This window comes from Pipistrellus kuhlii, unplaced genomic scaffold (genome assembly GCF_014108245.1).
Source record: "Pipistrellus kuhlii isolate mPipKuh1 unplaced genomic scaffold, mPipKuh1.p scaffold_m20_p_20, whole genome shotgun sequence".
Lineage (NCBI taxonomy): Eukaryota > Metazoa > Chordata > Mammalia > Chiroptera > Vespertilionidae > Pipistrellus > Pipistrellus kuhlii.
In genome coordinates this window covers 18,701,505-18,714,345 of record NW_023425516.1, presented here as the reverse complement: position 1 = coordinate 18,714,345, position 12,841 = coordinate 18,701,505, and the positions used below count along the sequence as shown (strand labels likewise).

At 41.9% G+C, this 12,841-nt stretch overlaps 1 protein-coding gene across 3 annotated transcripts in view; it reads left to right on the top strand.

Annotated features, from left to right (window-relative positions):
* The window catches only part of TTC28 (tetratricopeptide repeat domain 28), a 318,471-nt gene that overhangs the window by 196,718 nt on the left and 108,912 nt on the right, over positions 1-12,841 (top strand). For all 3 annotated transcript variants that reach the window (XM_036449589.2, XM_036449588.2, XM_036449590.2), the window contains one exon: positions 4,335-4,842. In XM_036449589.2, coding sequence (XP_036305482.1) covers positions 4,335-4,842 — 508 coding nt within the window. The remainder of the gene's footprint in view (positions 1-4,334; positions 4,843-12,841) is intronic.

The following is a 12,841-nucleotide window of genomic DNA, read 5'->3' as shown; positions in this document are numbered from 1 at the left end:
AAAGAGAAGAGAGAATGTGGTGAAGCATGCACTGTGCACCAAATACTGTTTTATTTAATACTCATCAATGCTCTGTGAGATCTTAATATTCCCATTTTACAGACAAGGAAACTGAGGCTCAGAGATGTTGCAAAACTTGTGCAATATCACATAGTTTATCATTTGAACACATGCATGTCTGATTCCAGAGTCTGTCCCTATTATTCTGTGTCTTTCTGTCTCTTAAGTTATAGGTAGTTATCCTGGGACCTTGAAATTTTGAATACTGAACTGGTAGGGAATCCAAGGTGCATGTGAAGTTGGACAGTAAAGAAGAAATACCATGTTTCTGGTAGTAACTGCAGGTTCATTTCCCCCTTTATAAAACTACACGCGATTAGTCAGTCAGCAGTTATATCAAACATCCCCTGTTTTTTATATCCCCTGTACATTTAATTCTTCCACAAAATATCATATAACTCTTATGAAATACAATAAGGGGAAATCATGCTAGATTTAAAGGAAAACATATTTCAGTCTTCAAAATAATGTTTAATGATAGTGTCATCAATGTGGTTTAAGTTTGGGTAGTTTAAATGCTTCTATTTTATGCCTCAAACGAAAATCCCTTAAAAGCAATTTTCTTTTTCTTTTTCTGTAGCTCCATGTATCATGAAACTGACTTGTCAGATGTAGTTCTGCAGACCTCCGGGCCACAGAGCAAGGGGCACTGACTCCTGTGTGCTAAGGCTGCAGCTGGGAATCATGCTTTGGCAAGAATATGGGTCATTTATATCTTGTAAAGAGAACAGGATTGTCTTATTCCAACCAGAGAGTTGGTTAGCATAACTGTGTGCATTTTAGTATTCAAATACAGATGTTCCGAAATGTTTCCACTGTGGGAAGCAGCTGCTGCTATTCAGGCTCAAAAATCTCAAAGAGATTAATATACAGAGGCAGTGTGAACCTTAGTGGCAAATGCAGCATCTGCTCGAGGTGGGGCCCGAGAGTCCCCACAGATCGGGTCTTCAGATTCTCGTTAACAGCCTGAAACCATGTTTCAGATCTCGGCTTATTCTACACGCACGGGAACAAAGACAAGTGATTAATTTGTAATTCACCTCGTTGATAAATATCATCATGGGTTATTTGCTCTGGGGCTGTAAAACACTGGACTTTATTTCCTGTGGCAAGTGATAGGAACATAGATGTTTGGCCACAATGACGGATGGTCTCGGTTGCCGTTACTCGCTCCTGCTTGGTAACGGAGCCCAGCCCAGCCGGCTTGCAGTCACAAAACATCCATCCACACTCAGCGATGCATTCACAGGGAACTCTGTGCTGCATGCCGGACACTCACACACACTGCTTCTGGTCCCATCCCAGCCCCGGGAAGTATGTCCTCTGTCATTCTCCACGCCACGCACACAAAGTAAGAAGTGAAGAAGTAAAATGACTAACGGGGTTAGGCAGCCAGGGCCTCTCACTCTAAATCTGGTTCCATTTTTTTTCCTTTTTCAAATATTTATTTACTTACTTATTGGGGTGAGATTGGTTAATGAAATTGTGTAGGTTTCAGGTTTACAATTCTATAAAACATCGTCTGTATATTGTATTGTCTGTTCACCACCCCTTTCATCACCACTTACCCCGCCTTTACTCACTTCTACCTGCCCCCCTCCCCCTTTCCCTCTTAATCACCATACTGGTGTCTGTCCATGTGTTCCATTCTTTTTTTTAATTTTATATTTTATTGATTTTTTTTTTTTACAGAGAGGAAAGGGGAAGGATAGAGAGTTAGAAACATCGATGTCAGAGAAACATCGATCAGCTGCCTCCTGTATCCCCCGCCCCGACCCCCCCCCCACCCCACCCGGGATGTGCCCGCAACCAAGGTATATGCCCTTGACCGGAATTGAACCTGGGACCTTTCAGTCCGCAGGCTGACACTCTATCCACTGAGCCAAACCGGTTTCGGCTGTGTGTTCCATGCTTATACAACACCACCCTGTCTCTCCAATTTCAGAGGCTCTGATGTGCTTCATAAATCACATCATCCTTTCTGGAGAAGTTGGTTTCCAGGACACCGCATGAGGCGTCCCAGCTCCCAGCACCGCCTGGTAACGGGAGGGAGGCAGGGAGAGCTGACGCAGTGGTCCTCCCTCTGCCCCCCATCCCAGAGGGGAAATGCCCGCACACGCCCTTCCCGTGTGTTCAGAGAGCTTCAGCAAATGAGCCCCCGTGTCTCCCTGGCATTCGGAGAAATGAAGGCCCAGAAGCTGAAAACCCCAGGGCTGCCATTTGCAGTTGCCATAAACCAGAAGTTCTAGGAACAGTGACGCCCGGGGTGTTGTGCCTGCCCCACGCCTTATAAATCCATCCCCTGCAGTGTTCAAGGGCTCATTGCCTCCAACCAGTTCTACTGTTTGGAATTATCACATGAATTATTTATGGCTTGCACATTTGACAGAGGCTCATGGCTGAGTTTCAAAACACTCAGGTCCTGGCTTGGGCCTAGAAATGTCGTCTAGAAAACCGAGGCTCAGAGAAGTTAAGTTTCTAAAGGTCCCCAGAGCTAGTAAAGGGCCATGCCATTTTGTGTGTTTTTTAAAAATCCCTCCCCTCCCCCCGCCAAAACTGGTTTGGCTCAGTGGCTAGAGCGTCGGCCTGCGGACTGAGTGGTCCCAGGTTTGATTCCAGTCAAGGGCATGTACGTTGGTTGCGGGCACATCCCTGGTGGGGGGTGTGCAGGAGGCAGCTGGTTGATGTTTCTCTCTTATCGATGTTTCTAGATCTCTATCCCTCTCCCTTCCTCTCTGTAAAGAATCAATAATATATATATATATATATATATATATATATATATATATATATACACACACACACACACACACACACACACACACACACTTTTATTGATTGTAGAGAGGAAGGGAGAGGGAGAGTGAGATAGAAATGTCAGATAATCATTGATGGGCTGTCTCTTGTATGCCCCTCCTGGGATTTGAGCCTGCAACATGGGCATGTGCTTTTGACCAGAATCTAAACCAGGACTCCTCAGTCCACAGGCCACTTCTCTATCCACTGAGCCAAACTTGCTAGGGCAAGGGCAGTGCAGTTTTGAACCTAGTGTGTCTGAGTCTAGGTTACACTAGCTCCACAGTCACAGATCCATGTGTTTTACTTTGAGGGCAACACAGATTTGTGGGTGGGAGGTTTGTGCACTGTGTCCCGCTCCCTCGCCATGCTGGGGCAGAGAAGAGCCCAGAGAGTGAGGTGGGGAGGGCCAGCTAGAAGCAGAGTCCCTGGCTTGCGGGAAAGGAGGAAGGGGAGGGACCAGGAAGGGGAGGGATCAGGAGTTGTGAGCGGCAGAAGGCCCCCCAGCACGATGCGCTGACATGAAGTGAGGACCTGAGGCCAGTAAGTCCCGGTGGCATGCTCTTTGGTGAGTGTCCCTGCTGCTCCTGCCAGAATCACTCTGCCGCAGCATTGTGAACTCCATGGAATTGTTTCTGCTCTCTAACACTCAGGGAAAAACCGAAAAAGTAACTTATTATTTATTTCCTCTCTATTTTCCTCAATCTTTTGTTGGAACATCTGTGATATGATAAAAGCAACTCAAAATGATACCAAATCCTTTGCAAACACATAATTTGCACGCATTATAAGGATGATAAAAAAAAAAAGATGATCAGTGCCTCCATTATTTTGATCAAGAACTATTTCATGGGTAAAAAAAATTGGGAAGCAATTCCCTCATCTATAAACTACTAACGAAAGTGCTCTGAAGTGTGCAGACATAGAGCACATCTCACAAAGGAAGCCCTGGCTCCGGTGCACAGCAGCCCTCGCTGTTTCTCTCTAGCCAGAGGCCCGGTGCAGACCGCCTTTTACCACTAGCGTGTCCATTTGCTTTTGGGAAAAGGCTAGATACATGCCTAGGAGTGCAAAGAGCCAAGCATGGATTTCTCCTACGAATTTCCTGTGCTGTACTGTAACTAACTTTGGTTTTCTTCAACATTTCCTTAGACTACAGAGTAACGTTAATAGCTATTAACATAGCTATAATATCATAATATTAGAAATATCATTTTTAAGATGACGGTTTTGTGGAGTACAGCCTGCGTCTGTGAGATTAGGTATTGAAAGTTACTGATTAAATTGTCATTGTCCTTTTATTAGGAGCTCGCTGTTCGGATGGGCTCTCAGTTCTGCGTAGGTGTGTGAGCCGCTGATAGAGATCAGGGCTTGGCCTGGGCGGTTACAGGCGATCTCTGTAACATGCTATCTGCTGAAGCCAACCAAAGCCATCCTCTGGTGTGTTTTCATGTCTCTGCTTTATGCTTTCTCTCTAGGCAGCTTCGTCAGCCCTGAGCAGTCTGGGCCACGTGTACACGGCCATTGGTGACTACCCCAATGCCCTGGCCAGTCACAAACAGTGTGTCCTTCTTGCCAAGCAATCCAAAGACGAGCTTTCGGAAGCCCGAGAACTCGGCAACATGGGAGCAGTGTACATCGCCATGGGCGACTTCGAGAATGCTGTGCAGTGTCACGAGCAGCATCTGAAGATAGCCAAGGACCTGGGCAACAAGCGAGAAGAGGCCCGGGCCTACAGCAACCTGGGCAGTGCCTATCACTACCGGAGGAACTTTGACAAGGCCATGTCTTACCACAACTATGTGCTGGAGCTGGCACAGGAGCTGATGGAGAAGGCCATTGAGATGCGGGCCTACGCTGGCCTGGGCCACGCTGCCAGGTGCATGCAGGATTTGGAGAGAGCGAAGCAGTACCACGAGCAGCAGCTGGGCATTGCCGAGGACCTCAAGGACCGAGCCGCAGAAGGACGGGCATCCTCTAACCTGGGTAAGGACAGAATGGCCTGCGATCCAGGTCAACTCCACGGGCTGGAGATAGCTGGAGTAGCCCACTGTCTGTGTTTTATTCAAATGAATCTCTCCAATGTGCGTGCTGTATATTTCCTTCAGTTATATTTCCTTGGAGCCTGTCTGCTCTAAATCACATGATCCTTTCTGTCATCACAGTGCTCTAAGGATTAGAACTCTGAAATGCTGGAAAAACAAAACACCCCAACCTTTTAATCTGTCTAGAGAGAAGAATGAGCAGATTTATCTAATTAGAGAGAAGGAATGAAATGAGGATATAAAGCTATGTTTGGCTTAAATGAAAGAGAAGCTGCTAGGAGGCCATCAATGAGAGAGAATTCGAGATGTTTTTGTTCAAAGGGGTTTCTTTACTTGGTGACTTGAACCCCACAGGAAGTGTATTTTTCCTCAATAGTTTGTGTATTCCCACACGATACTGATAGATTAGTATAAATGCAAAATTACTTTTTGAAATATCTATTGAAATAAGATAGACTTGCGGTCACTATTTTGATAGTACCCACCCATTGGTTGTAGTTAAGATTTATATATTTGGATTTGTATAGTAAGAGACACTAAATATTGGTAACGGGCCACTTTTTAGAAGATACCGTTATCTTGTCTCCATACCTGGGTATGGGTTCGTAATGAATGGAAGGAACAGATGTGTTTGGAAGTATAAGCTGAACTCAGTCTTGTGCCTGGATTTGTTCTGTGTCCACAGGGACTGAGGAAGGGGAGAGGACAGAGAAAAAGTGACCTTATTGGTATTAGTGTATGCTTATCAGATACTAGTAGCAGCAGAATATAAAAATCAGCCTTTTATGTGACCTACAAAACCTAGGCACCTCATCTCTAAGTAATTTAAGCACTACCCCTTCCTCTCCCCTCCTCTGTTTATTGTAACCATATGTTTCATGAATATGGTTGTTAGAAGTCTGGAAGACCCCTGGAATTGACTCTGATGATGGCATTGAGGTCAGAATGAGGGTCTAGAGCAGGCGTCCTCAAACTTTTTAAAGTGGGGGCCAGATCACGGTCCCTCAGAGAGCTGGAGGGCCGGACTATATGAACTACTAATTCCTACTGCAACACCTCAGCTGCGCTCACTACCCAAAAAACCTGGCGGGCCGGATCAGACTCCTCTTCGGGCCGCATGTGGCCCGCGGGCCGTAGTTTGAAGACGCCTGCCTAGAGAGTCGGTAAGAACTATAGAAATAAGCTCTTGGCATTATATATTCGTTCAATGGATCAAGTATTATTGAATCAGTCATTTATTGAATCATGTGCTAAATCCTGGAATAGTTGCCTTAAGGTATAGAGAAGTTAAAAAAAAAAGCTTATAATTTAGTTGGGGAAATAAGATTAATACATAGGACAACAGGGGCCTCCCTTTAGGACAGTATTAATAATGCTGTAATGCCATGCAATTCCCAGAAGGGAGACCCTGGGGGCTTGGAATGACCTAGAAAGCTTCTTGGAGGAGATGAGACCCAGGTAGACCTTAAAGAATAGGTGAGATTTGGCCGGGAATGGGATGGCATTGGTGGTAAGGGATATGTGGCAGAAGGTATAAGAAAGTTAGGTTGGCGTATCTGAGGGGTGGTGGCATGATTAGACTTCAGGAATGTGCTAGAGGGTGGTAAAGATTACTATGAAAAGTAGGCAAGGGATATGCTAATGAGCAGGAATTCCTGATGCTTTTGAAATGTAGGCCTAAGAAAATAGACTAGATATTTAAGGAAGACAAGTCAAGCAGGGGCACATAGGATAAATTGGAGGCCTGAGAACCTTAACTGGCTTTACAGCTTGGACTATTTAGATTCTCTTTATCTTAATTTGAATTAGTTTTATTTTCCAAAGACTTTCTTCAGGTCATTTAATTTATTGAAATAAAGTTATTTATAATGTTTCCTTAATTTTCTTTTAATGCTTGTAGGATATATAATGATATGCCCTATTTCATTTCTGGTATTGATAATTTGTGGGTGGTGGTTGTTGTTGTTTTTTTTTTTTTTTTACACCTGTACTATTTTCTAGATCATTCTGGCTTGATATATATAAATTTTCTTGATGTCTTTAAAAAACTGCATTTTTGTTAAATTTTTCATTGCTTGTCTATTTTTGATGACATTTATTTCCAGTCTCACTTTTATTATTTTCTTCTTGATACTTACTAACTTTCTTGTTTCTTAAGGTTGAACTTTAGGTCATTGATTCTAGATCTTTCTTCTTTCTAATACAAGTGTTTAAAAATATAAAATTTCCTCTAAACGCTGCGATAGGTGCATCCAGTAATTTCTTATGTATTAGGTTACCTTCAATAAGTTCCAAACATTTTCTAAGATCATCTGTGATTTCCCTTTAACACCTGTGTTATTTAGAAGTATTATTTAAATATTAATATGTTGGAGATTTATTGTTATCAAATTCTAATTTAATTTCATTGTGGTCTGAGAACATATTTGTAGGATATATATTGTATTTTCTATCTGTAGAATTTACAGTTGGTTCTTTTAATGAAAATTTCCATTTAACTGCTAAGATTTATATGTTTATTACATGTATATTTTTTCTTTCCATAGCTGAGCCTAGATATGACAAAAGCTTTTATTTTATTTTATTTTATTTTATTTTATTTTATTTTATTTTATTTTATTTTTATGTGTGAATATTGCTTTATTTTATTCTCTTCAAACCTGTTATAGCAGCAAAGAATAAGCTTAGGTCACAGCCCTCCACGGTGGCTGCTCCTTGTCCTGCATGAAGGGGAGGGAGGCTCTCAGCCATTTTCAGCTCAGGGTGGGGGAGAGGGAAACACCTTTTAAAGCATTGTCTGCCAATTCCACGCTGTCCTCTTATAGTTGGACCATGCTGACTACCTATTGCTGATGTTGTTTTGTAACAGCTTGGTTGAGATATAATTCACATACCATACAATTTAGTAGATAATTCAGTGGTTTTTAGTATATTCACAGAATTGTGCATTGATTGCCTTTTGTACTGAGTATTAGTGACATTTTATTGTTTCTTTTTCATTGTTGTTAACCCTCACTTGAGGTTATTTTTTCCATTGTTTTTTCAGAGAAAGTGGAAGGGAGGAAGGAAGAGGGATAAAGGGGGGAGAGAGAGAGAGAGAGAGAGAGAGAGAGAGAGAGAGAGAGATCTCCACCAGTTGCCTCCCCAATGCACCCTGACTGGGGATGGGGAGTGAACCTGTATTCCTTGGGTGTGCAGGTCAATGCTCTACTCACTGAGACACACTGGCAGGGCTATTGTTTCTTTTTATAGCCTATATCCAGTAATATGGAATTATATCCAGCCTTGTGAATGATACTTGATAGAGGTTCTTGATTCTGATATATGCTACTTAGACTCTGCCTTTCACATACATATTTCAGGAGTTAGAGATTCAGTTAGAATTTATATTCAGAATTTAGGGCCCCCCACTGTGGCTCTCTATGGGATTTATTCCTTTGGTTCTTCAAGCAGTAGGGCTGTGTTTTTCTACCTGAATGTTAGCCCCACCACCTTACATTAATTGGGGAAGAAAAGATGTTCTTTGGCATTTCAAAAATGGGAAACTCACCCGATGCCACTCCCTTTTTCAAATGTTCAGCTCTGACCTCTCTGTCGTTTCTCACTCTTATGGTTGAGCTTCGTTGCCTTTACCAGAATTCCTGCTGTTCTTTTTTAATCCATTGCTATTTGCTTTGCTTCTTTTGTCCCCTGAAAAAAGATCAACACTGAACTCCTCATGCTGACTTTTACTATCTTCTGACAATTCTAAATTTTCCTAATCAGTATGCAGCATCGGCGTGATTTACTAACTGTTCCTTGAAATTCTCTCCCCTCCTAGTTTCTGTGAAGCATGCTCTCCTAATTTTCTTCTTGGCTGCTCTTCTTGTGCCTTCTTCATTGGTATTTTTTTGAAAATGGACAATTTAAAAAAGTTACAAAAGTCGTACTTACTCTTGTAAAGAAAAAATTCTTATAGTACATAAGTGTAAAAAGTAGAAAAAGGAGATCCACTCCCTTACATTTTTACCTTCCTCTTTCCCACTCCTCATAGTTGGTTAGAATCTTTTCAGACCTTTAACTATGTACATAAAAACATGGCAGGCAGTACAATCATATATGTAAATATACACATGTATGTATATGTTGTCACCGAGTTTTGTTTCTTGATTTTTTCTATTCTTTATATATTTTCCTTATCATTTTTAATTACTGCTTCAATGTGCATTATTTCTAAATTTTTGTTCACCAGCTCTGACCTCTGAATATTATTTTTACATTTCCAACTGCCTAGTGGATACTCCATCTGATTTTCATGCTGATCTGTCAAAGTGAGTACAAACATGACATTTTTTTTCTAAATTAACTGCTTCTCCCAGATTGCCTAATTCGGTTGATGACAGCCGCTGGCCATCTGTATTAATATTCTATTGTCGTAGCAACAAATTGCCACAAACTAGTGGCTTAAAACAACACAGATTTATTCTCTTACAGTCTGGAGGGCGAGAGTCTGACATCAGCTCCACCAGGCTGAAGTCAAGGTGTCAGCGAGGCCGCCTCTTCTGCAGGTGCTAGGGGAGAACGGCTTCCAATGGCACCTGCATTCCCTGGCTTGTGGCTTCTTCCTCCTCCTTCAGAGCGCTGCGGCTCCCATCTCTGCTTCTGCCATCACATTGCCTTGTCTTCTGCCCTGACTTCTCTTGCATCCCCTGACAACAACTGTTGTGATTCACCCAGGGCCACTTGAATAATCCAGGGTGCTCTCCTCATCTCAAGATGCTTAACTTCATCACACCTGCTAATCCTTTCTGCCATGTAAAGTAACACTCACAGTTCCCAAAATCAGGACAACAGCATATTTGTGGGGAGGAAGCATTATTCAGCCTATCATTCCATCCTAACTTAGAAATCTAAAGTCATCATTGAGCCGAAACCGGTTTGGCTCAGTGGGTAGAGCATTGGCCTGCGGACTGAAAGGTTCCAGGTTCGATTCCGGTCAAGGGCATGTACCTTGGTTGCAGGCACATCCCCAGTGGGAGGTGTGCAAGAGGCAGCTGATCGGTATTTCTCTCATATCGATGTTTCTAACTCTCTATCCTTCTTCCTTTCCTCTCTATAAAATATTAAAGTCATCATTGATTTCTTCCTTTTTTTAGTTGACTCTCAGTCTAACAGTTTTCAAATAAAGATTCTCAGAATGGTGCTTTTCTCTCATTGCCTCTTCCTAATTGCCCAGTCTAATGCATTGTCTTACTGGTTGGGTTTTCTTCACAACCATCCCACCTTCCCATGTCTTCTCCATCCCGCACCTCGACAAGACTGACCGACCTGGTGCTCTGTTCCAGGCAGTCGTCGGTGCACATTGCATGCCACGCTGTGGTCAGAGTCCTCCCTTTAAACCATCATCCTTTCCTTCCTTTAATCCCACTGCTCCTCCGTACATGCTCCTCTCCCAGTCCGTGCTTTACCCTCTTCCCTGACCTCATCGCACTGGCCATGCTTCCTCGCTTTACTACATTTCCTCAAGCTGTTTCTTCACTTGGAACTTCTGTGTCCCTGCTTTGCTTGTCTAAAATGTATTCTCTTGATAATAAAATAAGTTTCTTACCTTGTCTGAGCCCTGGTAACACTTTAAAAACGTCTTTTATTCTATTCATATTCCATCAGGAATTATGGTTATTTGTATACTTGTGTGGTTAACATTGCTGGATTAAAATCATTACAACTACGAACAACATTCTACTCTATAGTCTGCATCACTGAGAATAATAAGTGGTACACAATATATACTTATTGGTTAGATTGAACGAGTCAAAGCTTATAACAAGATACTGTGCCAAGTGATTGGAAGAATAGTGGTGCCGGTGGAAAGAGAAAGGAAAGCTGGGAGGAGGAATTAGTTTTGGGAAGCACGTGATTAGTTTGATTTTGTACAAGGCCATTATGTATTTCTCTCACCTAATGCAATATGAATAAATAGAACTGGAAACAAGTATTAAGATGGCATCATCCTAATAACATTTATGAGATGGGGAAGGAAAGCCCACCAGCGAGTCTGAGTCAGGTTCACAGAGTGGAGGGATCCAGGGGAAGCTCAGGGAGGAGAGGGCTCAGGGTGTGGAGGACATGCCACCCACCTGAGTGCAGCAAAGGACAATGAAACTTGAATCACAAATAAGGTTATTTGACAATAGAAGCTTCCTAAATGGAAAGAAAGAAGGTAGAGATGACAAGAAAGCTTTGTGCTTTGGTGGTCAGCATATACTAATATTTACTTGTCCACCTTTCATTTGCTTTTAAATAAAACAAGTAGAAAAATTTAGACTGTTTAGGTTTCTTATGAACAACAAAGAATAGCCTAGCAGTTTTCTAAGCATGTCTTACTTGTGAAAATGTTCATGTAAATTTTGGCTTGGAAAATGTTCATCTTTTTCTTTTATGCTAAAATCAACTATAGTGAATGGCAATATTTCTGAGGCCTCTGTGTTTTGTTGTTGTTGTTGTTGTTGTTGTTTTTTAGTTGTTGTTTGTTTGGTGGCTTTCTTTATGGTTCTAATTTAGGCAGCTGGGAGTCAAACCTCAGACTGCAGAATAGGTCACTGGATTACAGCTTCAAAGTCCTCTCACCCCGAGCCTCACAAATCTTGTCATTTTCTGGGGAGCCAGACAGAATGGCCTCTCATCTTACTCAGAGATAAACTGCAATTAGAAGAGTGAAAAAGGAGACAATTAGAAGGATGGCTGGTTTTATTTCCCCCTCCCCTCCCGCCCTGGGAGTCATGTGTTAGAGGAAAAGTTGGTAGTCATTCTGGTGGGTAAACACCTTTTTTTGTGGTAGTTACAGTGCACCAGGAATGTGAGACTCACTGTTCTAATTCTAGGATTTAAGAAATACCACCTAGATAACTTTCATTAAAATTCCATTTAAAAAATTAAATCCTGCAAATCTGAGTGAGAAACTTTGGAATTCTCAAGGAAAGGGGGGACAATATTATATATTATCTATATGATGCACACACATAATTCACTGTAATTAATTTTATTCCTAAATAGATTTTATAAATTAAGTCATATTATGAACACATATAAAACTGAGTATCCTTAAAAAATCTTTGAATAAATTTCTTTTGCAAGAGAAAAAAGTTTTATAATATGTTAGTCATTCTCTTTTACCTGTTTTTTATATTTCAGTTTTTACATGTTGGGTTTTCTTTAGGTGGAGAGAAGCTAGCTTTACAGGTAAAATGTTTATAATAATCGATTATAGTAATTGATTTACACTAATTGGGCGTGTTTCTTTGGAAGTACACAGTATGATTAATGGAGTCATGTTTCAAATAACCGCTTAAGATGCCAAAGGGTCTGTGAGAACTCACATAGACATTCTTGCTATAGCAATGTCATTCCATTATATGTGTGTTTTACAGTACTTGTTTGTTTTTCTAAGAACCATGTGAGCTAAACTATTATTATTCCTTTTCACTGATGAGGATTCAGAGGTAAATAAACGTTTGTAACTCACCCAAGATTATAGAGTAAGAGGCAGAGCAGCGGCTCCGTACAGGTCTGTGATTCCATGTTCACAGTTCTTCCATGATGGAATGTTCCCATGAGAGGAGTGGATCCAGCAGGAGCCCGGCTACCATGACCTGGCCTTGGGCTAAAAGCCAAAGATACTTCTTGTTCAGCACCTACCCATCCTCCTACCTTGCCTCCCTATCCCCCAGCCTACACAGGAAGATGAGGAAGAGGAAGCACCACTGGAAGGGGTCATAGGTCACCTTGAAACAGTGGCCCCGGCTCACGCCTAAGGACAAGGCAGCAAGCATTCCTAGAAAAGCAGAGGCACCAGTAGGATGGAATCACCTTTCCTCTTTCCTAGAGAACCTGTTTATTCATTACTTGCACCGAGCTAGACGCTCTGCATTCATTATTTCATTTGTCCTCATTACAGAGCCATG